At 63.7% G+C, this 22,222-nt stretch overlaps 6 protein-coding genes across 10 annotated transcripts in view; 3 read left to right on the top strand and 3 right to left on the bottom strand.

The window, feature by feature from the left end:
- Nucleotides 1–64: 64 nt before the first annotated feature.
- On the bottom strand, nucleotides 65–1,850 carry LOC141964227 (protein ABHD14A-like). The gene is made up of 4 exons (XM_074914350.1): nucleotides 1,603–1,850; nucleotides 1,340–1,455; nucleotides 748–983; nucleotides 65–475 (listed from the first exon to the last, which is right to left on the bottom strand). The coding sequence occupies exons 1-4, from the start codon at nucleotides 1,848–1,850 to the stop codon at nucleotides 293–295; spliced, it is 783 nt and encodes a 260-aa protein (XP_074770451.1). The 3' UTR covers nucleotides 65–292.
- Nucleotides 1,851–2,171: 321 nt separating this feature from the next.
- LOC141964228 (putative protein-lysine deacylase ABHD14B) lies at nucleotides 2,172–4,243 on the top strand. Of its 2 annotated transcripts, none has more exons than XM_074914352.1 (4): nucleotides 2,172–2,295; nucleotides 2,912–3,121; nucleotides 3,297–3,538; nucleotides 3,861–4,243. In XM_074914352.1, exons 2-4 carry the CDS (start codon nucleotides 2,914–2,916, stop codon nucleotides 4,041–4,043), a joined length of 633 nt encoding a protein of 210 aa, XP_074770453.1. In that variant the 5' UTR covers nucleotides 2,172–2,295; nucleotides 2,912–2,913; the 3' UTR covers nucleotides 4,044–4,243. The 2 variants fall into 2 exon arrangements, with proteins under 2 accessions (XP_074770453.1, XP_074770452.1); XM_074914351.1 differs by lacking the exon at nucleotides 2,172–2,295 and adding an exon at nucleotides 2,392–2,584.
- Nucleotides 4,244–5,289: 1,046 nt separating this feature from the next.
- On the top strand, nucleotides 5,290–11,726 carry PCBP4 (poly(rC) binding protein 4). 2 transcript variants are annotated; one of them, XM_074914209.1, is made up of 13 exons: nucleotides 5,290–5,482; nucleotides 7,087–7,202; nucleotides 7,526–7,549; nucleotides 7,628–7,660; nucleotides 7,926–8,042; nucleotides 8,129–8,257; nucleotides 8,494–8,622; nucleotides 8,874–8,948; nucleotides 9,116–9,160; nucleotides 9,348–9,423; nucleotides 9,803–9,855; nucleotides 10,277–10,446; nucleotides 10,796–11,726. In XM_074914209.1, exons 2-13 carry the CDS (start codon nucleotides 7,107–7,109, stop codon nucleotides 11,109–11,111), a joined length of 1,263 nt encoding a protein of 420 aa, XP_074770310.1. In that variant the 5' UTR covers nucleotides 5,290–5,482; nucleotides 7,087–7,106; the 3' UTR covers nucleotides 11,112–11,726. The 2 variants fall into 2 exon arrangements, with proteins under 2 accessions (XP_074770310.1, XP_074770311.1); XM_074914210.1 differs by lacking the exon at nucleotides 5,290–5,482 and having other exon boundaries at nucleotides 7,117–7,202; nucleotides 7,931–8,042.
- A 1,269-nt stretch (nucleotides 11,727–12,995) lies between these two features.
- On the bottom strand, nucleotides 12,996–14,797 carry LOC141964081 (putative G-protein coupled receptor). The gene is made up of 2 exons (XM_074914010.1): nucleotides 14,684–14,797; nucleotides 12,996–14,341 (listed from the first exon to the last, which is right to left on the bottom strand). Exon 2 carries the CDS (start codon nucleotides 14,231–14,233, stop codon nucleotides 13,004–13,006), a length of 1,230 nt encoding a protein of 409 aa, XP_074770111.1. The 5' UTR covers nucleotides 14,234–14,341; nucleotides 14,684–14,797; the 3' UTR covers nucleotides 12,996–13,003.
- Nucleotides 14,798–15,590: 793 nt separating this feature from the next.
- PARP3 (poly(ADP-ribose) polymerase family member 3) lies at nucleotides 15,591–20,137 on the bottom strand. Of its 2 annotated transcripts, none has more exons than XM_074914008.1 (11): nucleotides 20,007–20,137; nucleotides 19,159–19,383; nucleotides 18,817–18,942; nucleotides 18,190–18,381; nucleotides 17,695–17,830; nucleotides 17,281–17,507; nucleotides 16,993–17,142; nucleotides 16,765–16,842; nucleotides 16,403–16,580; nucleotides 16,042–16,188; nucleotides 15,591–15,928 (listed from the first exon to the last, which is right to left on the bottom strand). In XM_074914008.1, the coding sequence occupies exons 2-11, from the start codon at nucleotides 19,330–19,332 to the stop codon at nucleotides 15,759–15,761; spliced, it is 1,578 nt and encodes a 525-aa protein (XP_074770109.1). In that variant the 5' UTR covers nucleotides 19,333–19,383; nucleotides 20,007–20,137; the 3' UTR covers nucleotides 15,591–15,758. The 2 variants fall into 2 exon arrangements, with proteins under 2 accessions (XP_074770109.1, XP_074770110.1); XM_074914009.1 differs by having other exon boundaries at nucleotides 19,159–19,344; nucleotides 20,007–20,120.
- Nucleotides 20,138–21,638: 1,501 nt separating this feature from the next.
- Nucleotides 21,639–22,222, top strand: part of RBM5 (RNA binding motif protein 5) — a 15,274-nt gene continuing 14,690 nt past the window's right edge. Inside the window, exons 1-2 of one of the 2 annotated variants that reach the window (XM_074914666.1) lie at nucleotides 21,639–21,792; nucleotides 21,908–22,068. In XM_074914666.1, the coding sequence (XP_074770767.1) occupies nucleotides 21,776–21,792; nucleotides 21,908–22,068 (178 nt within the window). In that variant the 5' untranslated portion in view covers nucleotides 21,639–21,775. Of the gene's footprint in view, nucleotides 21,793–21,907 lie in introns of both variants that reach the window. The other variant, XM_074914665.1, reaches the window with a different exon arrangement.

Here is a 22,222-nt window from a genome sequence, read left to right as displayed (position 1 = left end):
GGGGTGGGCCGGGCACCCTCCTGCCCCACACGAGAGGCAGAGAGATGGGGCTGGAGCCCGGGAGCCCCGCGGCGCTTGGGGACACAGGCAGAATCCAGAGCAGCATCGGTTTATTGGCCTTGTGACAGACGACACCCTGTCCTGTCAGCAAGGGACGCCCTCAGTGTCCCCCCCGCCACCCTGGGGACACCCCAAAAGAGAACAGCACCCTTCATGCCAGCCATCTTTGTCTCCCAGTCCCTCGGGATGCCCCCGCCCCCTGTCCTGCGCTCAGCAGGGGACGAGGCAGTGCTCACTTCAGCTGGTTTAGGAAGCCCAGCAGGGCCTGGTGGAAGTCCTCCGGCTTGTCCAGGTAGCAGGCATGGCCAGCGTCAGGCACCATGGCCACACGGTGCCTGGGGAGGTGCTGGAGGCTCTGCAGGGCCTGGGGACCCAGGCTTGTGTCACGGTCACCGTACAGGATCAGGGTGGGTGTCTTGGTAAGGGGAGAGAGGAAACCAGAGAGTTGTCAAAGGGGGAAATGGCCACCACGTTTCCCCTGGGCTGTGCCCACCTCCATCTGTCACCACAGCAGGCTGCAAAGCTGAGGGAAGGCAGGTGTCAGCCTCCCTGTGAGCGAAGCGGGGCACAGATCACCCTCACTCACCCCAAAACAGGGCCACCCTCCATGTCACCCTCCAGCCAGCTGGCCCATGAGGCTCGTCACCACCCAGGGACCCCCCCCAGGAGCCCAACACCCCACCTCACCTGAACTCGCCGGTATCGCTCAGCAGCGTACTCCTTGGTGCCCACGGGTGCAATGGGCACGAAGCCAGCCAGCCGGTCACCCTGTGCCAGGAGGAAGGGCAGGGCAAAGCGGCCGCTCATGGAGGGGCTGACGAGAACGGGCCTCCGCATGCCCAGCTCCTGGAGCACATGGTCCAGGAAAACCACCCGGCCCTGTGCCGTGGCCACCATCTCTGCTGAGGGCGAATCCCCGTAGCCTGGCATAGGGCAGAGGGCATAGGGTGGGCACAGGGCAGGGGAAATTGTGCAGCCTGCAATGGTCTCCTCCCCAAGGCTCAGATGGTGGCAAAAAATGGCCATCTGATCAAGCCCTGATGGTTGTACAGCAACAGCCACATGCCAGCTGGACCGAGTCAGCCCCAGGCAAAGGGTGGCCATGGAGGTCAATGCCCTGGGCCAAAGCCAAATCCCCAGCACACTGCCCCATGAGCCACCACTAGCTGCCTCAGGAGGTCCAGAGCCCTCCCTAAAGAGGTTGAGAGACACACAGTTGCTCAGGGGAGGGACTGGAGATGCCAGACGGATCAACTTAGGTGCAGTGCCATGGTCCTACCGGGCAGATCTATTGCGACCACACGGTAGCCTTCTCCGGCGAGCAGCGCCAGCGTGCCCAAGGCCTCCCACGTCTTGGAGGTGAACGCCTGCCCATGCAGGAACAGGACATCGGGCCTGTGGTGGGGAAGACAGGCGGGAAGGGGTTCAGGGAAGATGCCATGCCCGCACAGGTCCAGAGGCCACGAGGACTGGTGGAGAGCGATCCCCAGGGGCCCTCACCCCCCGCCTTCCGCCGCCACGGGAGCAGGCAGGCTGACCCACCTCCCGGGGCCGGCAGCGCCGCTGGCCTGGGGCCCTGCAGAAACCTCCCTGTAGAAGACGGGGGGCTCCCCCGCAGCCATTCCCGTTCGCGCAGTGATGTTGGCCGCCTGCCGGCCCCGCTGCCCCTCATCAGGCCGAGTGCCCGCCGAGCGCTGCTCGTGCTGGGCGGCCGGGAGCAGGAGGTAGAGGAGGAAGGTGAGGAGCACCCCGAGGAGCAGGAGCCCCAGGCGGCTGCGAGCGAGCGGCATCTCCACTCCCCCTGGAGAAGGAAAATGGCAGCGAGGGGCTGGAAGCCCCAAACCCCACTGCTGCGTGGCGGAGGGCAGTAGGCCCCAGACCACGGTGCTCGCTTCAGCTGCGGCCCGGCCTGTGCCCCCCGCGCCCGGCGCCGCCAGCCCCGCTCGGCCCCGGCCTCCCGAGCTCCCGCTGGCTCCGGCCTCCGGCCCCGCCGCCCCTCAGCTCCAGCCGGGACATGCGGCCCACCCGGCCGCGGCCCCGGGCTCCGCCTGGCGGGAGGCCGTAGCGCTGCAGGGCTGTCAGCCGGGGCCTGCCCGCCGCGCCGAGCCCCGGCAGGGCCCCGCCGGGCCGAGGCCGAGGTCTCGGGAGAGAAGGGCCGGTGCCGGGAGAGGAGCCCTGGCTTGGTGGGGCTCGGCGGCGCTCGGCTCGGTTCGGCGACGGCTCGGCAAGGCTCGGGTAGGGCTCGGCAACGCTCGGCTCGGTTCGGCCAGGGCTCGGCAGGGCTCGGCCCGACTCGGCTACTCTCGGCTCGACTCGGCTGCAGTCGGCCCGGCGGGGCGGCGGCGGTTCCCGGGGCGGCCCCGGGCCCAGCGCTCCGTGAGGCGGTGCCGCCGCTGCGCCCCCCCCCCCCGCCCCCCGCCCCCCGCCCCGCCGGCCTTTGGACCCAGGGCGCGGCACCCCCAGCCCTGTGGTGCGGCGGGGAGCGGGAGCCGAGCGGCGGCAGGCGCTGGGGGCGGAGGAGCAGGTAAGGGCCGCTGGCCCAGCGCCGGGCGGGGAAACCGAGGCAGGGGCGGGACCGTGAGCCCGCCTGGCACGAGCGAGAGGCCCCGCACACCCACCCCGGGGCCGGTCCCCCCCCGGTGACCCCCCAAAAGAGGATGATGCCAGTGTAACCCCCCCTTCCCGGTGCCAGCACTGCAGCCCGCCTGCCTTCCCACCACCGCTGGGCCTCGATGCCCGGATGCTGACGTCCCACCGGGCTGGCCTTTCTGCTGGGCCGCACAGGGCCGCCGCACGCACCGGGCCCTTTTCCACCTCACAACCCCCTCTGACAGCTCTCCTGAACCCCCAGGCATGGCCACCCCACAGCTCACCGAGAGCACCTTCACGGTGGAGGGCCAAACCCTCTTCTACCGCCAAGCTGAGCCGGCCGGGCAGGCGCCCAGGCTGACGGTGCTGCTGCTGCACGGCATTCGCTTCTCCTCCGACACCTGGCTTCAGCTGCAGACGCTTGCCACACTGGCCGAAAATGGCTACCGAGCTGTGGCTATCGACCTGCCGGGTAAGGTGTGGTGGTGAGCACAACCCCAGAGCAAGGTGGTGGCCGGGGGAAGCCCATACAGCTGCTCAGGTTCATGGTGCCGGGGTGGGAACCCTGTCATCCTGCTGTGCCGGCTTCTCCTGGCCGTGTGGCGGCAGAGAGCGTGACAGGGCAACTTCTGTCTCCCACGGCTCAGGGCTGGGGCGCTCGAAGGATGCCGTGGCCCCAGCACCTGTGGGCCAGCCAGCACCGGGGGCTTTCCTGAAAGCAGTTTTGGAGGCTCTGTGCCTGGGTCCTGCCGTGGTGATCAGCCCGTCGCTGAGTGGCATGTACTCCCTGCCCTTCCTCTTCCAGCACAACCACCTGCTCAAGGCGTATGTGCCTGTGGCACCCATCTGCACCGAGAAATTCACAGTGGAGCAGTATGCCCAGATCAAAGTACGGCCTGGAGGGAGATCGAGGGGGGTGGGGGAACTGGGAGGGGACAGTGAGGAGGGGACCCTGTGACCAAGGTTGGGCAAGGGGAAGACCAACCAGGCCAGAAACCCTGTTGCCACTGGAAAAGGGGAATGTGACTGTGAGGTAGCAGGAGGTAAAGTGGGGATGTTAGGAGACCCAGGAGTCTAAGCCCTGTTTTCCCCTTGTCATGGTGGGCGAGGGAGAAGGGTGAGTGTCTCCCGTCCGTACCCTGGCCCAGGGTGTTCCCAGCCAGGGTGCCTGGGTGCCATTAGCAGGCTCAGAGTGCATTCCCCCTCTGCAGACCCCCACCCTGATCGTGTATGGGGACAAGGACACGGAGCTGGGGCAGGCCAGCCTGAACAATCTGCGGCACCTCCCGGAGCACCGGGTGCTGGTGCTGCAGGACGCCGGACACGCCTGCTACCTGGACAAGCCCAACGAGTGGCACCGCGGGCTCCTGGCCTTCCTGCAGCAGCTGGAGTGAGCGGGACAGGCCATGTGGAGGGGCCCACGGGGCAGGGGGACATGACCAGCCCACCCACAGCTCCACCTGTGCGCACACCCTTGTGCCAGCCCAGCTGCTCACCTGGTGCACACCCAGCCCTGCCACACCGTGCCGGGCCCATGCCGGCACAGCTGCCTGCCCTGGGACCAAATAAAACCCCAAGCTCTGCCACCACCTTCCTCCACCTTCCTCCTGCTTCTTTCCACCCTTCCCACCTCCTTCCCCAATCCCCACCTCGGTGGCCGCCATCTCACACGTGTTTGGGGGGTGATGGCAGGGGAGGTGCAGCCACTGAGGGCTGGGACATTTGGGGAGTGTTGCCCTGGGGCTGTGTTCAGACCTTCTCTTCATCCTCCTCTTCCTCCTACCACCTCTCCTGACACACACCCAAGCCCATGGTAATCCACAGGGGCTTAAAAGGGAACCGCCAGCCCCGGCAGGCTCCTGCCTGCAGCAGCAGCAGCCCAGCACCCTGGGGAGGTGGGGGGGGGATTTGCTGAATGAGTGGCTGCCATGAACAGATGGGGGGGCGGGTGGGGAGGCCTGACAGACATCTGGCTGGACAGATAGGGGGACAAGCCCCCTGCCCACCACCTGCCTTCCCTGCATCCTTTGGTGCTGCTGCACTGGGCACACAGGGGCACAGATGGAGCCGGCAGTGGGGTGCCCCCCCAGTGCCCCCCCTTCCCCAAGCCTGCCTGGGCTTTAGCTGCTTACGCCAGGGCCCAGGAGGATTTAGTGGGGGAGGTAACGGGGGGGCACTTGTCTGTGGGTGCAGGGTGCCCGTGTGGGGGGCACAGGGTCTGTGCCAGGGGTGCAGGAGCTGGTCCCTGCCCTGGCAGTAAGGCAGGAGCCCTGTCTGGAGCATCCTTTACCACCCAGCCAGTTAGGGTCCCCCATTTGCAGCCCCAGCCCCCCCATACAGGGGTGCCTCCTGCCCCTCTAGCCCTCCAGGTGCTCGCTCCCCCCTAGCAGCACCCCTGGGTGCCGACGGGCCTTGGGGTGCCAGTTGCCCTGTCCCTGCCCGCTCCCGTGTCCTTGAGCCCTCGAGCCGTGCCAGCTGATCGGCTTCCAGGAAAAAAAAAAACGCAGTCACAAAGAGGGGCGATGTGTGAGCCAAAGGGGGGGGCGGGGGGGGCCAGGAATGTCCCCAGCGGTGGCAGATGGCCTTACCCAGGGTGCATTGTTCCTTTTAGTGTCTCTTATCCGCTGTAATAGGATCCCGGAGGGAGGGATGTGGGAGAGGGGAAGAGCGAGGGGGGCCCCGGCGTGGACCGGGGTGGGGGCCGGGGCTGCCAGCCTGGCCCTGGCCTGTCAAGCGGCTCATTGTTCCTGCCCCGGGTGTCACTGGGCGCCGCCGGGGACAATGTGGCACTGAGCGGGGTGGCCGGCGGCGGAGGGACGAGGCGCACGGAAAGGTACCCAGTAGGCCCCGCTCCCACGGGGGCCAGGGGGCTTGGGGTGGCCGGGAGGGTGAGCGGAAAGAGGATCCCCCTGGGACGGGGTGGGGGCTTCCTCCTGTCCCCTCTGTCACCTCCCTTTGCAACCCGAAGGTGCCCCGAAAGGTGGGCGGTGCCCAGCTTCGTGGCTGTTCTGACGCCAGCCGGTGGCACGGGGCCGGGGCAGGTGGCTTGTGCCCATCACCGGGGCCTTTGGTGTCCCTGCCAGCCTGGGTCACCGGGGGGAGAGCACCCCCCTGCCCACGGACCCCTCACATCGCCTGTGGCAGTGGGGGGACACCCGTGGCCCTGCTGCTTCCCCCTGCCCCACCGCCAGCCTTGTCCTCCTCTCCCCGGCAGGATCTTTTGTCCCCAGCAGGTCCCTGCTTCTGGTCATCCCCGGGGGGATGGGGACCCGGGCAGGCTGCCTGTCCCTGCCGGCACCATGCACAGCTCCGGATGCTGTGGGGAGGGGGTTTACAGGGTGGTACATCCCCCCCACCCCCAATTTCAGGCTCCCCTCCATCGGGAACGGAAATATTCCCCTTTCCCCAGCCTTTCTCCCTTTCTCCAGCTGCTGGTAACGAGAGGTGAAGATGGGGCATCCAACCCAACCCGGGGTGCAAGCCATAGCACTTAGGGGATGCAGAGCCGACCAACCTGCCCCCCCCACACCTCCCCACTGTTACCCTGATGCAGGAAATATGCCATAGCGATGGCGAGTCCTGCCAGTACCTAAAATAACCACCACCACCCCCCCCCGCCATGCCCGCAGGCACGGGCCCCAGCCCCAAAACGGGTGCTTTGTTTCAAAGCCGCTTGGCATCGCCCAGCTTGCCGGGAGCCAGCGGTGCCGCAGCCACCCACCCGTGCCTGGACACACGGCGATTGTCCTCCACCCAGCCCTGTGCTGGCACCGCGGGGCCCCAGCCACCCCCATCCCCCAGGCGCAGGGTCCGGCGGGGTCCTTGGGGTGTCAGACCGTGTGCGGCATCATCATGCATTGGGCATCACGCCGTGGTTTGCATCGGGCTGGTGGTCCCCATCCCCCCATCAGGGAGGTTGCCTCAGTTTCCCCTGGGGCTTCCCCTGGGCTTCCCTGGGGCAGGGAGAAGGGAGGAGGAGGAAGAGGAAGGCTCACATAGCCTGCGAGACCACTCAGGCTGCCTCTGCTTGCCCCACTCTGTGTGCCACCTCCCCAGCAAGCATCTGCAAAGTGAACCCTGTCCCACAGCCCCGCTCCCCACACTTTTCCCCTTCCCCTGATATCCATCCAGCTCCTGGCTTCATGGAGGTGCGGTGCTGGCTCCAGCCCAGGGCTGTCTGCGGGCCAGGTTGAAGGCAGCTGCCTGCAGGCTCAGGCAGACACATGGCGGCAGATCCTTTTTGGGGAGCTCCCAGAGGGTGTGCAGGATGCCAGTGGGGTACCGCAGGGACGTGCAAGTCTCTCCCACCGAAGGAGGGCACAGTGCTGCCCCTGCCTCAGTTTCCCCACTTCCCAGCCATAGGTGCATTTCAGGCTGCAGACTTATGGGGGGTTAGTTGGGGCTTCTACCCTTTCTGGAGACCACCGTGTCCCACAGGCTCAGCTCACCCTCCCGCCATGGCATCGCCAGACGGAGCCAGCGGCATGGGCGGCAGCCCCGAGGAGACAGAGCTCAGCATCACCCTGACCCTCCGCATGCTCATGCACGGCAAGGTAATGGCAGGGGGGCTTGGCACTGCTGGGGGAAGCAGCAGCGCCCAGGCTGGGGGGTCTTGCCGAAGCACCATCTTCTCATCGCACCCTGGTTTCCTCCCCTGCTCCCAATCCCCCTGGGAACAGCAGTCCCAGAAGGATTTCTTCCCCCATCCTAAACCAGGGAGGGGCCTGTTCCCATGCCCCAGTGCCACCAGCAAGCCTCCCAGTGGCCACGGGGCAGGGCCTGCCTGTTGCCTGTTGGCCAGGCTGTGGGCAGAGGAAGGATGTGGCAGGCAGGGAGCTGCCTGCTTACAGGGCCACCCTTGTCTCTGCCTTTTCAGGAGATCGGCAGCATCATCGGCAAGGTAAGACTTGAGGTCCAGGGCACCACCAGCCCCGGGCTCCCTTGGACTTGATCACCCACCCTGTTCCTCTCCCCACAGAAAGGAGAGACTGTTAAGAGGATACGAGAGCAGGTAAGGGCATGTTGGAGGGCTGCCAGGTCCCACTGTCTGTCCTGCCTGCACCTGGTGGCTCCCACGTGCCCAGCCCTGGCCTCCCCCATTCCCAGGTGGACCCAGGGGAGACATAGCTGCACCCCAGGGAAGGCTGCCTGGGGCAGGTGGGAGGGGGAAAGCCCGGGTCCACAGGTATCGAGCCTCTCCACTGACTCCTTCCCTGAGAGGGGACCTAGAGCACAGGGCCCACAACATCCCTGACGGGGTGTGACACTGTCCCCAGAGCAGCGCGCGCATCACCATCTCAGAGGGATCCTGCCCCGAGCGCATCACCACCATCACCGGCTCCACCGACGCCGTCTTCCGCGCTGTCTCCATGATCGCCTTCAAGCTGGAGGAGGTAGGCAGTCCCCCCACACCCCTGCTGGGTGTCCCCATGACTTTGGGCTCCTGGGGTCCGATGCTGCATCCCCCCTTCCCTCGCAGGACCTGGGAGCAGGGAGTGATGGGGCAGCAGCAGGCAGAGCGCCGGTGACACTGCGCCTTGTCATCCCGGCCAGCCAGTGTGGCTCACTCATTGGCAAGGCAGGAGCTAAGATCCGGGAGATCCGGGAGGTGAGGCTGAGGGTGCCTTGGGTACAGGCTCCCTTTCTGTCCCGAGACACAGACCCCTCAGCACGGGGGCTGCTACAGTCCTGCAGGAGCTTTGGGAGGTGATGCAGGAGTTGAGCATCACCCTGTGGGTCCTGCAAAGGTCCCCAGGGGCCAAGGAGGGAACAGGGGAGGTGTGAGGTGCTGAGTCCTGGCAGGGAGTGGCTGAGAGACCCCAGCATCTCCCTTTTCCCCCCTAGAGCACGGGGGCACAGGTGCAGGTGGCCGGCGACCTGCTGCCCAACTCCACTGAACGGGCCGTCACTGTCTCAGGGGTGCCAGACACCATCATCCAGTGCGTGCGGCAGATCTGCGCTGTTATCCTGGAGGTACCTGCCAAGCCCCACACCCAGCCCGCGGGGACATGCACTGCCTGCCCTCCCTCCCCAGGGCTCCCTGTGCCCACCTGCACCCAGGCACTGGGGTGCCCCCATGCTGAAGCCCATAAGAGCACCCTGCCTTGGTGGTGCTGGGTGCCATGACCAACTTGTTGGGAGGCGGGGGCAAAGTGGGTCCAGGGAGCTGTGGGGGCATTCAACCTCATCTCTCATCCCCTCCACTTCCTTCCCTCCCTCTCCAGTCGCCTCCGAAGGGGGCCACCATCCCCTACCACCCTGGCCTCTCCCTGGGCACCATCCTACTCTCTGCCAACCAGGTAAGGGGCCGCAGCTCCCCCGGGGGCATGGGGTGTCCGGGGGCCCAGCCTCTGCCAGCAAGGGGTGACTCCAGTGAGCTCAGGGTGGCCTTCCTGCCCTGGGGGGTGGCCTGAGGCAGGGGTCCCCACCTGGCACCCTGCCGATGCCCCTTCCTTCCTCCCCCCAGGGCTTCTCCATGCAGGGCCAGTACAGCGGGGTCTCTCCTGCGGAGGTGAGTCTGTCCCCATGGCAGCCCACCCCTGCTCCCGTGGGCACTGGGTCTGTGTCCACTGAGATGGGTGCTGCCAGGGATGCGTGTCCTGGGAGGCGCTGGGTGTCTGGCCCTGGGAGCGGACAGGGCACCCTCTGCCATCAGCCCTAATGCCTCCTTCCTCCTCCTCCTGCTGCTGCCCGGGCAGGTGACGAAGCTCCAGCAGCTGTCAGGCCACACACTCCCCTTCGCCTCCCTGGGCCACGCACCCTCCATGGTGCCAGGTGAGCATCTCCCACGACTCCCAGGGCTGGGGGTACCCCTCCTGACGCACCCAGCCACCTGGCCCAGATGAGGGGATCTCCATCCCCCGCACCCTCTTTGGTCCCAGCCCCCCTGGCATGGCTACCTCCCCTCCAGAACAACCCTGTCCTTGATTTCCTGGGGTCCCTGCACCTACCAGAGCCCCCCAACCCTGAAGCGGGGGAGCACCAGCACCAAATTACAACTGGTGCCTATGTCCTGTCCTCCCTGCCTCTCCCCAGGGATCCTTCAGGTTTGTCCCCAGGGTCACTGACTGTCCCAGCATGGGGCTGGAGTGGGAGAACACAGCTGCTGAACACCTGCCCCCCCCCCCACTAATATCCCTGTCTCTCCTTCCAGGTCTGGACGCCAGCTCCCAGAGCAGCTCCCAGGAGTTCCTGGTGCCCAATGACGTACGTGTGGGTCCTTGGGCCCCATACCCATGTGTCTTCCCCCCACAGCTGCTTTGCAGGGGCCAGTACCCACCTCCCTGCACAGGGGAGGCTCTGCCTTGGCCACTCAAGCTCAGGAGCAGGAGGGGCCACTGGGGCAGAAGCAGCTGGAAGAAAGGGGAAACTGAGGCACGGGAGGGAGAAAGAGCTTGGCCAGTGCCAAGTAAGAACCTTTGGATGTGGCAGCCCAGCAATGCCACCAAGGGGGGGGGCATGAGTGAGACCAGAAAGCAAGGAAAGCAGCACCCTTCCCTCCTGGTGCCCGCCTCAGTTTCCCCAATCCTCCAAGGTGTAGAGGGTGGCCGGGTGAGTCCCTGGGAGCTCCCTACTCGGTGTAGCTCCTCCAGCTGCTCCCAACTCACCCTGGTTCCTGCCCCTCCAGCTCATCGGCTGCATCATCGGCCGACACGGCAGCAAGATCAGCGAGATCCGGCAAATGTCAGGCGCCCACATCAAGATCGGGAATCAGACCGAGGGCTCCAGCGAGCGGCACGTGACCATCACAGGGTCCCCTGTCAGCATCACCCTGGCTCAGTACCTCATCACAGCCTGGTAGGTGGCAGCCTGAGGGGGAGACACACTGGCTGCTAGCGAGGGGTGGCACCTTACCAGCAGACTAGCACAGCTTTTAAGGGACACCCCCACCCCAGCATCCTCAGGAACAATGAGCTGGGTAGTGCTCTGAGATCCTGAGATGGTGGGTGCAGGACCCAAGACCCCACAGGGTTTGAGCCACAGCTTTTTATCCCTCCTTGGTGGGATGCCCAGGATGTGCCATGGAAAGCTGTTCCAGAAGAGATGGGGCATGCAGTCCCTGCACCCTGAGACAGGCAGGTTGGGGTGGGGGATCCGCTCTGTCATGTGGTCCTCACCACCCCATCCTTCTTGCTCACTTCCCCAGCTTAGAGACGGCCAAATCTACCTCCCAGGCGCCGCCAGGCCCTGGCTCCATGGACCTCGGCATGGGTTTCTCCCAGCCCCTCACCCCTGGCTCTGGTGCAGCACTGCCCGCCGTCGCCCCGGCCCCCCCGGCCCTGCTGGGCACCCCCTACACCATCTCCCTCTCCAACTTCATCGGCCTGAAGCCGGTGTCCTTCCTGGCGCTGTCCCCATCCTCTGTGGCGGGTCCCAACGGCGGCACTGCCACCTACACGACCAAGATCTCAGCGGCCAACGGCACCAAGAAAGCCGACCGACAGAAGTTCTCACCCTACTGAGCCCCGCTGGCGGGTGGGTGAGGGGCTCTGGGGTGTCACCCTGTGCCAGGGACACCTCCCCGCCACCCACCCTGCCCCCCAGCCCCTGCCAGGTGCCCCATGCTGGGGGTGAACCCCCTTGGCCCCCACCCCAGGGAAGGGAAGGGACTTCCCGGTGGCAATGCCCACTGGAGGAAATAGCTGCTCTGCTGCCTGCTGCCCATCTGGGCAGCGCTCTGCCTCCCTCCCCAGTTTTCCTGCACAAGGACCACATGCCCTGGTACTGGTGGGGGGCTGTCCCTGCCGGCCCAGGGTCCCTTCTCCCAGTGCCCTGTGCTGGGGTGGGACCCCCTCCTCCTGCCTCTTGCCCTGCCCACCCTGCCATCTCTCTCCCACCCACCCTCTGGCTGGCACCCAAAAGCCGGGTCCTGCTGGATGAGGGGCTGCCTGGCCTCTCTGGGGGTCCTCCTTCCCCTGGCTCTGGTGGGGGGCCCTCCCCAGACCACCCCGGGGCAATTGCCTCCCAGCAACCCCATCCAAGAGCCAGTCCCTGCTGGCTTGGAAATGCTGTATATATAAGTCTATATTTTTTCCTCCTTTGTAACTTATCAATGGTTTAATAAAAAGATAAAATTTACAAGGAAAAAAAAAAATATATCCCCCACCCTGGGTGGGGACACCCCCCCACACAAGGGGCAGCCTCAGCTCCTAGGGACACAGGGTGGTGGCCAGAGGGACATCCCTGTGGCCAGGGGGGTGCTGGCACTCAGCCCCCATATCTCTGGGGCTCTTCCTAAGCCCCCTCCTTGCCATGGGGCAGTTTGAGAGGCCGTGGGGCAGTTCTCCCGCAGCACGCCCATTTATTACTGGGGCAGGGGCATCTCCAACCCACTGTGCCAGCACCATCCCTGGCACCTTTGTGGGTGGGCTGAGGGTGATCTACCCCTCCAGCATCCCCCAACAGGGTCCAGTTCCCTTTCTTGTACTGGGGACCCCATGGGAGGGTTCCCACAGCCTGCAGAAGCAATGAGACCAAAGGGGGACAGCAGCTCCCAGTCCCCTCTGGCTGCTGCACGGGGGCAGCCTGCATGGCCCCTTCCCAGCCACCCTGTGCCACTGCGTCCACCCCAGTGCACCCCTGGCCAGAAGCCCAGTTTGGCTGGCACGTGACACCACTGGCTGTGCTTCAACTGGGCAGCTGTGTCCATAAACAGCCCAGCACAGACCCCCAGCCAGCCAGCGTCCCCCATGGAGGGGCAGCCCCTGCCAGCTCGGGGAGACAGAGGGCACAGCCGGGCATGACCATGGGCATTGCACGCTGTCACGCCAGCAGGAGAAACACAGACACGGCCAGAGCCCGCCCTGCAGGTGCCGTCCCCCAATAAGTACCATGGGTGACAGGAGCTCCTCCACCCAGACATTAGTTTTGGGTTAAACAGCCAAAGATGGAGGGCTCCACATCAGCCGTCCAGGCTCAACAGGGTGCTTGAGGCCCTGGTGTTACTGGTGTTAGTGGTGTTAGCTGGGGCATTGCTCCTGGGTAGGGTGCAAGGGACATCTTCTCTTGCCCACTGGCCACGAGTGGTCCCAGTGGGGTGGCGGAGATGGAAGTGCCCCCTCCTCTGCCCCCATGTAGGAGCCCCTTGGCATCCTGTGTCCCAAGGACAGCCCATCCATGAAACTGGGCTCTGCTGGTGTAGCCAGAGACAATCCCAGTCTGCAGAAGGGAGATGAGGCTTCCCCGGATCTGCCGCCTTCTACTGGATGGAGAAACCATCACCACCATAAGCTCAGAGAAGAGGCAAAACCTGAACAAGGATCCCTCCAAATCCAAGAGGCTGGGTCTGATGGTTTCCTGGCAGGTCCCCTGCCCACCCTCCTACCCATCATGGTGGGATAGGGCCTCCTGCTTCTCAACTGCTCTCTTCAGGAACTTGACCCGGGATGGGGAAGCCCATCTTGGTCTGGTCCAGCCTGTTCCTGGGGCTGGGGCTGATACAGCTGGTGTGGGTCTCCAGCGTGCAAGTCGCTCTCTGGAGGAACTGCAAGAAGTTTTCCTGAACAGAAGCCTCTGAGACAGAAAGACAGAGCTCCTGGCCCAGTGGCCGGTTGAGACAGCTGCGCCGGAGTCGGGCCAGCTCCTCCCGGATCTGGCGGTTCAGCAGCCCATAGAAGAAGGGATTGATGGCAAAAGAGGAGTAGGCAATCCAGGTGACCACCATCTCCCCATGTCCACCACCCACTGTTCCAGCAGTAACAGAGGAGTGCAGGTGGAAAGCGAAGAAGGGCAGCCAGCAGCACAAGAACTGTCCCACAATGAGGACCAAGGTGAGGATGGCCTTGTTGCTTCCCAAAAGGCGCTCTGGCACCAGCCTGGGCAGCGGCAGGTTCCTGGTAGTGATGATGGTCACTTGGCTGGCGATGGAGTCAGATCGGTGTCTTGGCACAACTGCCTGTGCTGGCACGGGCACGTGCTGCAGGGATGCCATCCGGGCCACACGATAGACACTACAATAGACAGCAAAGATGATGATGGTGGGCAGAACAAAGCAGACGATGCTGAAGATGATCACAAAAGCCTTCTTGTGGGCCCCAGGGCTCCAGTAGACTGTGCAGCGGCTGGCGCTGGTGGCCCCATTGCCTTGAGGCCAGCCCACAAGTGCCAAGACAGTGATGAGAACAGACTTGACCCAAATGAAGATCACTCCAGCCACCGCAAGCCTGATGGTCATCTTGACCTCATACCTCATGGGGTGGACGATGTAGTAGTACCGCTCCACACTGATGATGGATATAGTCAGGATGGAAGCACTGATGAAGCAAACATTCAGGAATATCAAGGCCTGGCACTCGGAGATGCTGTAGATCACCCTGTTGAAGCAGGAGGAGCTGGAGATGATCCCCAGGGGCATGAGGAAAATGGCAGAGAGGAGGTCGACCACACAGAGGTGGCAGACAAAGATGAACTTCCTGAGAAGGGGAGTTTTGAGAATGACGACCATCACCACGGTGTTGGCCACCAGGGCTGTGAGGGTGAGCAGGACCATGCAGAGGAGGCCCACCACCTCCTGGGTGATGGACTGCTCGGGGACAGAGAGCGGCTCTAGGCTGTCCGTGGTGTTCAGCCTCATGTGGCTCGCCATCCCCTGATGAGGTCTAAGCCAGCAGCTCCGGTGCCTGGACAGCAAGGGCTCTTCTGCATCCCTTAGAGGGAAACCTCACCACAACCATGGTCTCTGTCTTCTACTTGCCTGTTGGGAAGGGGAGTGGGGTGTGACCGAGAACCAAAATGAAGACAAGCAACAGAGAAACCCAGAGATGACCTGAACCCCTCTGAGATGCTGGAGCAGGGAGAGGTGCCCAGCGAGGTCACAGTATCCTGTCTACTCCAGAGCTGGCATCCAGGCTGTCCCCAGCCTGGCCAGGGACGGCACTGTTGGGACCTGCAGGCACCCATGCCAGGCAGGCACCCCATCCCTCTGCCCCAACCACACCAGCACACCCTGAGGGACATCACAAACCCACCTGCCCCATCCCTGCTCCTTGCTCTGGCTACAGGGGACACCAGGGTGAGTGGGGGGAACCCAGCGCACCTTTGCTCCTGGGGAGGTGGGTGATGCTCCCCTCCTTGCCGCGGATCCTTCTTGCCAGTGTCACTCCTGCAGCAGAACAGGGGCTGCCGGCCCCTGTGCAAGGCCACACTCCCCCTTCCCTGCACCCCGTCACCCGCTCGTCATCCTGTTTGCCTGCAGCCTGCCAGCTGCGGATGGCACCAGCTGTCACTCCCGGGCGCTGCCGGCTCTGCCTGCACTCGTGGCGGTCCCACGGGGACAGCTGCTGGGTCCTAGCAGCCAGCGGGGGCTCAGGAAGGGGGGACCAGGGTTCCCAAGCCCTGTCCCCACCACCCCCCAGCACAGCCACCCACTGCACCAGGCCTGGTCCTTCCACAAGGACAGCTCGTTCCTGAGGTCCCAGGGGCTCGGGGGACAGACCCACAGGCATGTCTGTGGCATGTCCTCCCTGCCGGTGCGTGGATGCTCTGGAGCATCCATGGGGCACCAGGGTAACGCAGCCAGGAGTCGCCTTCCCCCGGCACTCCAGGACCCGGACACATGCTTAGGCGGCACATGTGAGCGCAGAGGAGGGCTCAGCATGGGCGCCAGGCCGGGGCAGGGCAGCAGGCATGGCACCGAGTGTGGCACCAGAGGCAGGCACTGCCCCTCTGGATGCACAGATGAGCTCCTCCATGTCCAGGCAGGGCAGCACATCTTGCTTGTCCTCTGTAGCTCTGATGCTACGGTGATGGGCATGAGCCATGTGCCATGCTATGGTGATGCAGGCACCCGGCTCGCAAAGCCACCAGCTTTCACCTGAAGGCTGCCAGTACCAGCCACAACAGGCTTCAGCCCTTCCAAGAGCCACCCACTGCCGCCCCTACTGAGACCTACCACCACCCTTCCCTACCCTACAGCCAGGCAGGAAAGCACCAGCACCACTCAATACAAGGAACAGGGTTTTTATTCACAGTCAAAGCAAGCTCTGTCCCCACACCAGCCTGTCCCTTGCCAAGCCCCAGGTCAGATGGCTGGAGAGTCCAGACCACTGTGCTCGGGGCTGGTAGGCATCACCAACTGGTGCTGGGATGGGCTGCAGGGTGCCTGGGCACCCTCAGAAGTGGAGCTGGACAAGGTAGCGGATCCGGCACTGGCTTTCCTGGTAGATGAGGTACTCGCTCTGGCTGAAGGAGGAGTCCTTGTAGGCGGGCATGGGGATGGGCTTGCCCTGGCACACCAGCACCTTCTTGCCGTCCAGCAGCATCTCCTCATCCTGTGCGGGGTCTGGGTGACACCCCCCACCACCATGTCAAGCCTTGAGATCTGGCCTCTCTCCCCACAGCCCTGTGCCCACCCCAGCCCCACAGACCCCACAGACCCTCCTGCCCCATGCTCACCCGGCTCTGTCCGGCCGCAGGCCAGGACACTGTCATAGCCAGCGGGCGGCTGACACAGCGTGGGGTCATCGCAGGTGATGCGGTAGGGCTTGCCCAGGGCCACCTCCGTCAGGAACATGATGCCAACCTTCTTGGATGTGCAGCCCACTACCATGGGAGAAGGGAATGGGGATGATGGTGTCAACTCTGGAATTCCCTTCTGGTTGTGCTCAGGCCACCCTGGTACGCAGGGACCAGCTGCCATGGCAGGGAAGGGGCTTGGCCTGGCCGCAGCTGCCTAGCAGGGGGTATGCAAAGGCAGCTGGGCTTGGACCAACCCTGCAGGCATCCTGAGCAGCGCTGCCCATCCCAGGACCCTCACCATAGCAGGCAGACTTGCTGTTCTCAGAGGCGAAGTAGATGCCTTTGCCCACACGCCCGCCCGAGTGGGGCATGATGCGCAGCCCACTCTTCAGGATGGCCGCGATCACCGCCACGTTGGTGCCATGCCAAAGCAGGCGCCGGTGCTCCAGGAGGTCGTGGGCTTTGAAGCGCTCATCCTGGAGAGACACAGAGCTACAGGCTGTCCATGGAGGGAGACATGGGTGCCCAGGGGTGGGGGACTGCCATCTAACACCTCCCAGTCAACCCCTGTTTGCCACTGGCCAGCTGGGCCATAATGCAGTCCTGGGGTGCAACTGGGGCTTCCTCACTGTGGGATGGGGATAATCATCTCCTTCTCACCTCGCCATCTCGGGCCACTTGCCAGATATTGAGGATGCGGAGTTTGTGCCCAGTCTGTGCCACATAGTTTTGGATCAGCTGCCAGGGACGGAGGCAGGAAAGCGGTGTCACCACAGGGAGCCATCCCAGCAATGCCCACGGTCCCCCTGGGACAGTGGGGGCCTTTGGGGAGTCCACAGGCCTGGCACAATTGTTCCCCATCATGGGGCACTGTGGCACAAGTGGCACCTGGTATTCCCTGGAAGCTGGGTCCAGCAAGGAGAGCTGGCAGCAGAGTAGGGCATAATCCTGATCCAGCGGATGGGCGACTTCCTTCTCCTCCTCCTCCTTCACCTTCTGCGCCTGCAGGCTCTGTGCCACCTCGATGTCAGCCAGGACCTGGCAGGCACAGACCGGGGACATCCTCACCGCCAGTTCTGGGCACCATGCTGGGGAACCAGGGCAACTCCAGCTTCCCGCCAGGCAGGAGCCATCCTTGGGGAGGGATGGCACCTGCCCAGTGCCCTGGCATCTCACCAACAGCATGTCCTTCTTGGCACGCAGCAGGTCAGGCGAGTTGATGGGGGGTGGCCGTGCCCTCCCAAAATTATGGGGGACGATGGTATAGAAGCTGGAGGAGAGGTCCTCCAGGCGGGCAGCCTTGGGGGGCTGCTCCTGAAGTGCCACCTCCAGCTCCTCCAGTGCCTCAAAGCCCCTCACAATCTGCTGCTTGCTCAACTTTCCCAGTGGCATCTTCTTCACATCTGGCCAAGGGGACAGGGGAGGGCACAAGTGAACCCATCTGCCCCATTTGCCCCACATCCCACCAGGTGCTGGGTTGTCAGTGGGGATGCTCAAAAACCCACTGGTATCTCTGCCCCGTTCACCTCTCCATCTGCACACCCTGTTCGCAGCTCCCAGACCCACCCCGCGCCACCCATCACCTCCTACCAATATTCATGGTCTGCATGGCATCCCGGAACATGTCACTGCTGAAGATGAGGGACACCAGGTCCTGTGTGGCTTTGTCCAAGGTGCAGGGCAGCACTTGCTGCTTGCAGACCTTGTCCCCGTCCACGCCATCCACCTGCAGACCCCCAACATCACCGTGCCACCTGTGAGCCCACAGGTGATTACAGGGGCACGGCAGTAGGTCTGCCCACCTCAGTGGGGAGAGCCTGACCTTTGGGCAGCAGAGTGACAGGCAGGTGTTGCCTCCACTTTCCATGGCCAAATCCACCCAGGTGTCTGCCCATGGTTCTCACTTGGGATGCCCTCCCACTCCACCTCAACCCGTTAGCCTCAAATCTCTGCTTGTGTGCAGACCCCTCCTAAAACCCACCCCATTCTGCTGACCTGCTTGGATGTCCTGGTGCTCAGTGGGCCATGGGTGGCATGTGAGGACCACCCCACCATGGTGACACCCCAGCTGCCCGGCACACTCACCCTGACAGAAACCTCCACCTCCTGCCCGGCCCCTAGCTGCACCTCGATGAGTGTGTACTTCCCTGGCTGGGCAACGAAGTTATCCCTCGCTGCCCAGCTGTTCTTGGTCTTCTCCCGAAACTTCTTCTCAAAGTCCTTCTTGGCGGCCTCCAGGGAGGCAGAGGGCATGAGCTTTGACTGGCCGACCTCACCCTGGCAGTGGACAGTAGTGGTCAGGACCCCTGCATCCCTGCTCCACCAGCCCCATGTCGGGGGGAGCAGCCTGGGAGCAGGGGGACTGTGATGGCAGGGTTGCAGGGCAGCAGGCAGGAACATGCCAAGCCACTAGCACCAGGTCTGGGGGCCCCTCCAGCTCGGGGAGACACCCCAGGACTCCTTGCTGGGGTGTCACATTCACTGTCACTGCAGTGACAAGTGCCATACACCCTGGCCAGGGTGACTCCATTGTGTGGGGCAAGGCTTTGAAGCCCCCCCAACAATGGGCTATAGCAGGGTCACTTGGTTGCTTGCTTTGGGACTAGGAACAAGGGGTGGGGACCACCAGGTTCATCCCCAACCCTTGGGGGTCCCAAGACAGAGTGGGGACAGCTGTGGTGGAGGGGACAAGTGGTGCTGGCATGGACTCACCACTCGACCCCAGCGACTCCAGACACTGTAGGCACCCTCATGCTCAAGGAGCTGGATGATGTAGAACTTGTTGTTGTTGGCACCAATGTTGGTCTGGTTCAGGGTGCAGTCATAGTCCTCGTAGACCTACAGTGAGCAGCACATCCTGGGCTGGCACCTGGGCAGCATTTGGGGATGTGGGGGGGTGTGCAGAGTTGTTCCAGCGGGGCTGCAGGGGGATCTGCCAGGAAAATTGGAGCTGCCCCTGTGTCAGCAGGGTGGGGACTGCCCTGGGCCTCCCCTCATCCCCCTGCCGACTTACCCCCATCCCAGCCTCGCTGGGTACCCCAGACTTGCTCTCACCTGGGCACCTGGTGCTGTGCTCAGGGGGCACAGCACATCGATGGTGGCGGGAGGCTTTTCCTTGGGAGCAGTTTTCAGGGCTGCCAAGGTGGAGCTCCAGGCATCATCTTCCTCTCCCCCCTTTGCTTTCTTGCCCCTGCCACCTGGAGGGGGGGCATGGCGCTTGGAGGCCATGGCTGAGCCACCCTTGCAGGGACAGCTCAGCCTTAATCTCCCAGAAGAATCCTTGGGGAGAGCAGAGCAGGAGGTGAGAGATGCTGAGCTGTCCTTCTGGAATGGTGTGGCTGGGCTGTGCCTCACTTTCCCTATGCCTCCAGCCCATGGCCAGGCCAGAGGAGGGGATGGGACTCTGCCACTGAAATGTCTCAGACTTGCTCCTCTGCTTGGACTGGGGGGCAGAGCCCCTCAGCACCCTCCAGCCTCTGAGGGAGCCCAAAGAGGAGACACAGCCTGCTGAAGTGGAGCTGAGAGGGAGCGTGGAGGGGCATGGCTGCTGGAGCAGCAAACTCAGGTCAGAAGGGCTGGAAGAGATCGAGGGTCGACTGGAGGGGTGGGGGGAGCCTGGACAGCCCTGCTTGGCTCCCACCTCCCCTCAACAGGGACCCTTAACATGCAGGATTATGTCCCCAAGACTCCCCCAGCCTTGTGTCCCCAGAGGCATGCAGGAGAGGAAAGCATGCAGTGCCCCCCTCCCAGTCCTTCCCAAGCTCAGTGAAAGGTGCTTTGATTTGGGCACAGGGTGGTTGAGCAGCCCCTTATCTCCTCCTATGCCCCCCCTGGTTCCAGCCAAGCAAGGGCTGCTGGAAGCAGCAAAGGGGTCAGAAGAGTGGGGAGCAGCTGTGTCCTACCTGCTCCCGTTGCCCAGGGCCCGTGAGACACACACCAGGCACCGCCGCTCCTGCTAAGGAGCCTCCAGAAGCCTTTGGGCAGGTCAGGCAGCCCGCCTGGAGGTGAAACTTTTTCCCTAGGCAAGAGCAGGCAGTGGCCAGGGATGACATCAGAAACGGCTGTCACACCCCTGGGTAACACATGCACCCTGGGGCAGGCCTGTCTGCTTGCCTGCCTGCCTGCCAGGCGGTCCCTGGATGAGGGGTGACCCTGCTGCTGGCTGCCCCCCCAGCCAGAATTCATCTACCATGGTCTGGGACAGAGAAAACAGTCCTGAAAGAGTTAAAGCCTACATCATTTTGCATGTTGAATCACTATTCTTGGGTCCCTGCCAAACAGGCAGGGCTGAAGATCAGGCTGGGAAGAGGACCAGGCAATCCCTGCCTTCTCCTGCCTGCAAAATGTCTTCCTGTATAAGAGGTGCGTGTCCTCAGGCAGGAGCAGTTGCACATCCAGTGGGGACACATGGGGCACGGGCAGGAGGCAGAGCTGCCCTTCCTGCTGGGGACACGGAGGGAATGATGCTGCTGGAGCCAGAGCATCCGTGGCTTTGTAGCTCCCAGGCTCGGCCACATCAGCCCAGGGCAGCACAGACAAGGGGACAGCCCATGTCCTCCCTTGGGGGCAGAAAATGTGATTCAGTTTTACCTAGACAGGTACTCCCCCAAACGGTCTACGGACAAGCCCATGCCAGGGCTGGTGAGATGAGTAAGAAGCAAGGAGTGGCAGGAGGAGACTGGAGGCTCGTGCCCCATGTGCCACCCACTGCCTCGACAAAGGGAGGGGAAGGACTGAGGGTGTTGAGACCACAGGGAGCAGAGTCCACCAGGTGAAAGGGGAGGTGGTGGCTGATGTCGAGCCTGGGGAAGGAAAGGTGCTACCCAAGCACTCCCTTTTCTTTACATCTTCTTTGCTTCTCCACGCCTGGATCTGTAGGTAAAAGGGCCTTCCATGGGCCCACCACCCTCTCCAGAGGTTCCCCACTTCTGCAGTCACTCAATGTCCAAGTGGAAACCAGTAACGAGCAGTGTCATTCAGAGGTCCATACTGGATCTAGTACTATTTGATAACTTGACAGGCTGGAGGAGTTTTTCAGCCTGGAGAAAGCTCTGGAGGGACCTTACTGTGGCCTTTCAATATATAAAGAGGGCTCATAAGAGATGGAGACTTTTTAGCAGGGCAGGGCAAGGGACAACGGTTTTAAACCAAAAGAGGGCAGGTTTGGATTGGACATAAGGGAAAAAAAGTCTTGTCATGAGTGCGATGAGACCTGGACCAGGTTGCTCAGGGAAGCTGTGCATGCCCCCTCCCTGGATGTGCTCAAGGTCAGCTGGACGGGGCTCTGAGCACCCTGATGTAGTTGAACATGTCCCAGCCCACGGCAGAGGGGTCACACTGGTTGTTCTTTGCGGGCCCCTTCCAGCCCAAAGCACCTCGCGCCCCATAGGCGCGCAGAGCGGCACGGGGAAGGGGCACAACCCCCGCGGGGCCCCGCTCCGGCCCCCCGCACTACCGCTCCCGGCGCGCCCCGCGGCCGGCGGCCGCCGCTGCGCCTGCGCACCGCTCGGAAGCTTCCAGGCGGCGGGCGCGGTGCCTGCTGGGTAGAAGACGGTCAGTCACCTCGGCGCCATTTTGTGGCGAGGGAGTGAGGGGTTGCGCGCGCGTGTGTTCGGCGCGCTGTGGTGGCGGTTAGCGCTGCGCTGAGTGCTTGCGGATTGTGGACAGCGTCATGGGATCGGACAAGCGGTGAGTGGCGGGGGGGGGGGGAGAGATGGAGGGGAGGGGGCGGGGGGCGGACGGGAGATGGTGGGGGTCGCTGAGGGCTTTTCTCCTTGTGAGCTCGGCCCGGTGTGCCCCGCAGCGTGAGCAGGACGGAGCGGAGCGGCCGCTACGGCTCCATCGTGGAGAGGGAGGACCGTGATGAGCGGGAGTCTCGGAGCCGGCGCAGGGACTCCGACTATAAGAGGTCCAGTGAGGAGCGCCGCGGTGACCGCTACGATGACTACCGCGACTACGATAGCCGGGACTACGACAGCCGAGACTATGACAGCCGCGATAGCCGAGACTGCCGGGACTACGATAGCCGGGACTACGACAGTCGGGACAGCCGGGACTGCCGGGACTACGATAGTCGTGACAGCCGGGACTGCCGGGACTACGACAGCCGTGATTGCCG

Source organism: Athene noctua, chromosome 10 (genome assembly GCF_965140245.1).
Source record: "Athene noctua chromosome 10, bAthNoc1.hap1.1, whole genome shotgun sequence".
NCBI lineage: Eukaryota > Metazoa > Chordata > Aves > Strigiformes > Strigidae > Athene > Athene noctua.
The sequence above is the reverse complement of the archived record's forward strand: the minus strand, read 5'-3'. Positions and strand labels throughout refer to the sequence as shown.

Coding starts and splice junctions, on each gene's coding strand:
- PARP3 (XM_074914008.1), bottom strand. CDS start 19,332: ATGGCCTCCAAGCGCCATGCCCCCCCTCCAGGTGGCAGGGGCAAGAAA. Junction 18,943..19,158: donor GCACAGCACCAGGTGCCCAG/GTGAGAGCAAGT, acceptor TGCTCACTGTAG/GTCTACGAGGACTATGACTG. Junction 16,843..16,992: donor CAGCTTCCAGGGAATACCAG/GTGCCACTTGTG, acceptor CGTCCCTGGCAG/CTGATCCAAAACTATGTGGC.
- LOC141964227 (XM_074914350.1), bottom strand. CDS start 1,850: ATGCCGCTCGCTCGCAGCCGCCTGGGGCTCCTGCTCCTCGGGGTGCTC. Junction 1,456..1,602: donor GGCGCTGCCGGCCCCGGGAG/GTGGGTCAGCCT, acceptor TCCCCACCACAG/GCCCGATGTCCTGTTCCTGC. Junction 984..1,339: donor GGTCGCAATAGATCTGCCCG/GTAGGACCATGG, acceptor GCCCTATGCCAG/GCTACGGGGATTCGCCCTCA.
- LOC141964081 (XM_074914010.1), bottom strand. CDS start 14,233: ATGGCGAGCCACATGAGGCTGAACACCACGGACAGCCTAGAGCCGCTC.
- LOC141964228 (XM_074914352.1), top strand. CDS start 2,914: ATGGCCACCCCACAGCTCACCGAGAGCACCTTCACGGTGGAGGGCCAA. Junction 3,122..3,296: donor TGTGGCTATCGACCTGCCGG/GTAAGGTGTGGT, acceptor CCCACGGCTCAG/GGCTGGGGCGCTCGAAGGAT. Junction 3,539..3,860: donor AGCAGTATGCCCAGATCAAA/GTACGGCCTGGA, acceptor CCCCCTCTGCAG/ACCCCCACCCTGATCGTGTA.
- PCBP4 (XM_074914209.1), top strand. CDS start 7,107: ATGGCATCGCCAGACGGAGCCAGCGGCATGGGCGGCAGCCCCGAGGAG. Junction 8,043..8,128: donor TCGCCTTCAAGCTGGAGGAG/GTAGGCAGTCCC, acceptor CTTCCCTCGCAG/GACCTGGGAGCAGGGAGTGA. Junction 8,949..9,115: donor TCCTACTCTCTGCCAACCAG/GTAAGGGGCCGC, acceptor TCCTCCCCCCAG/GGCTTCTCCATGCAGGGCCA.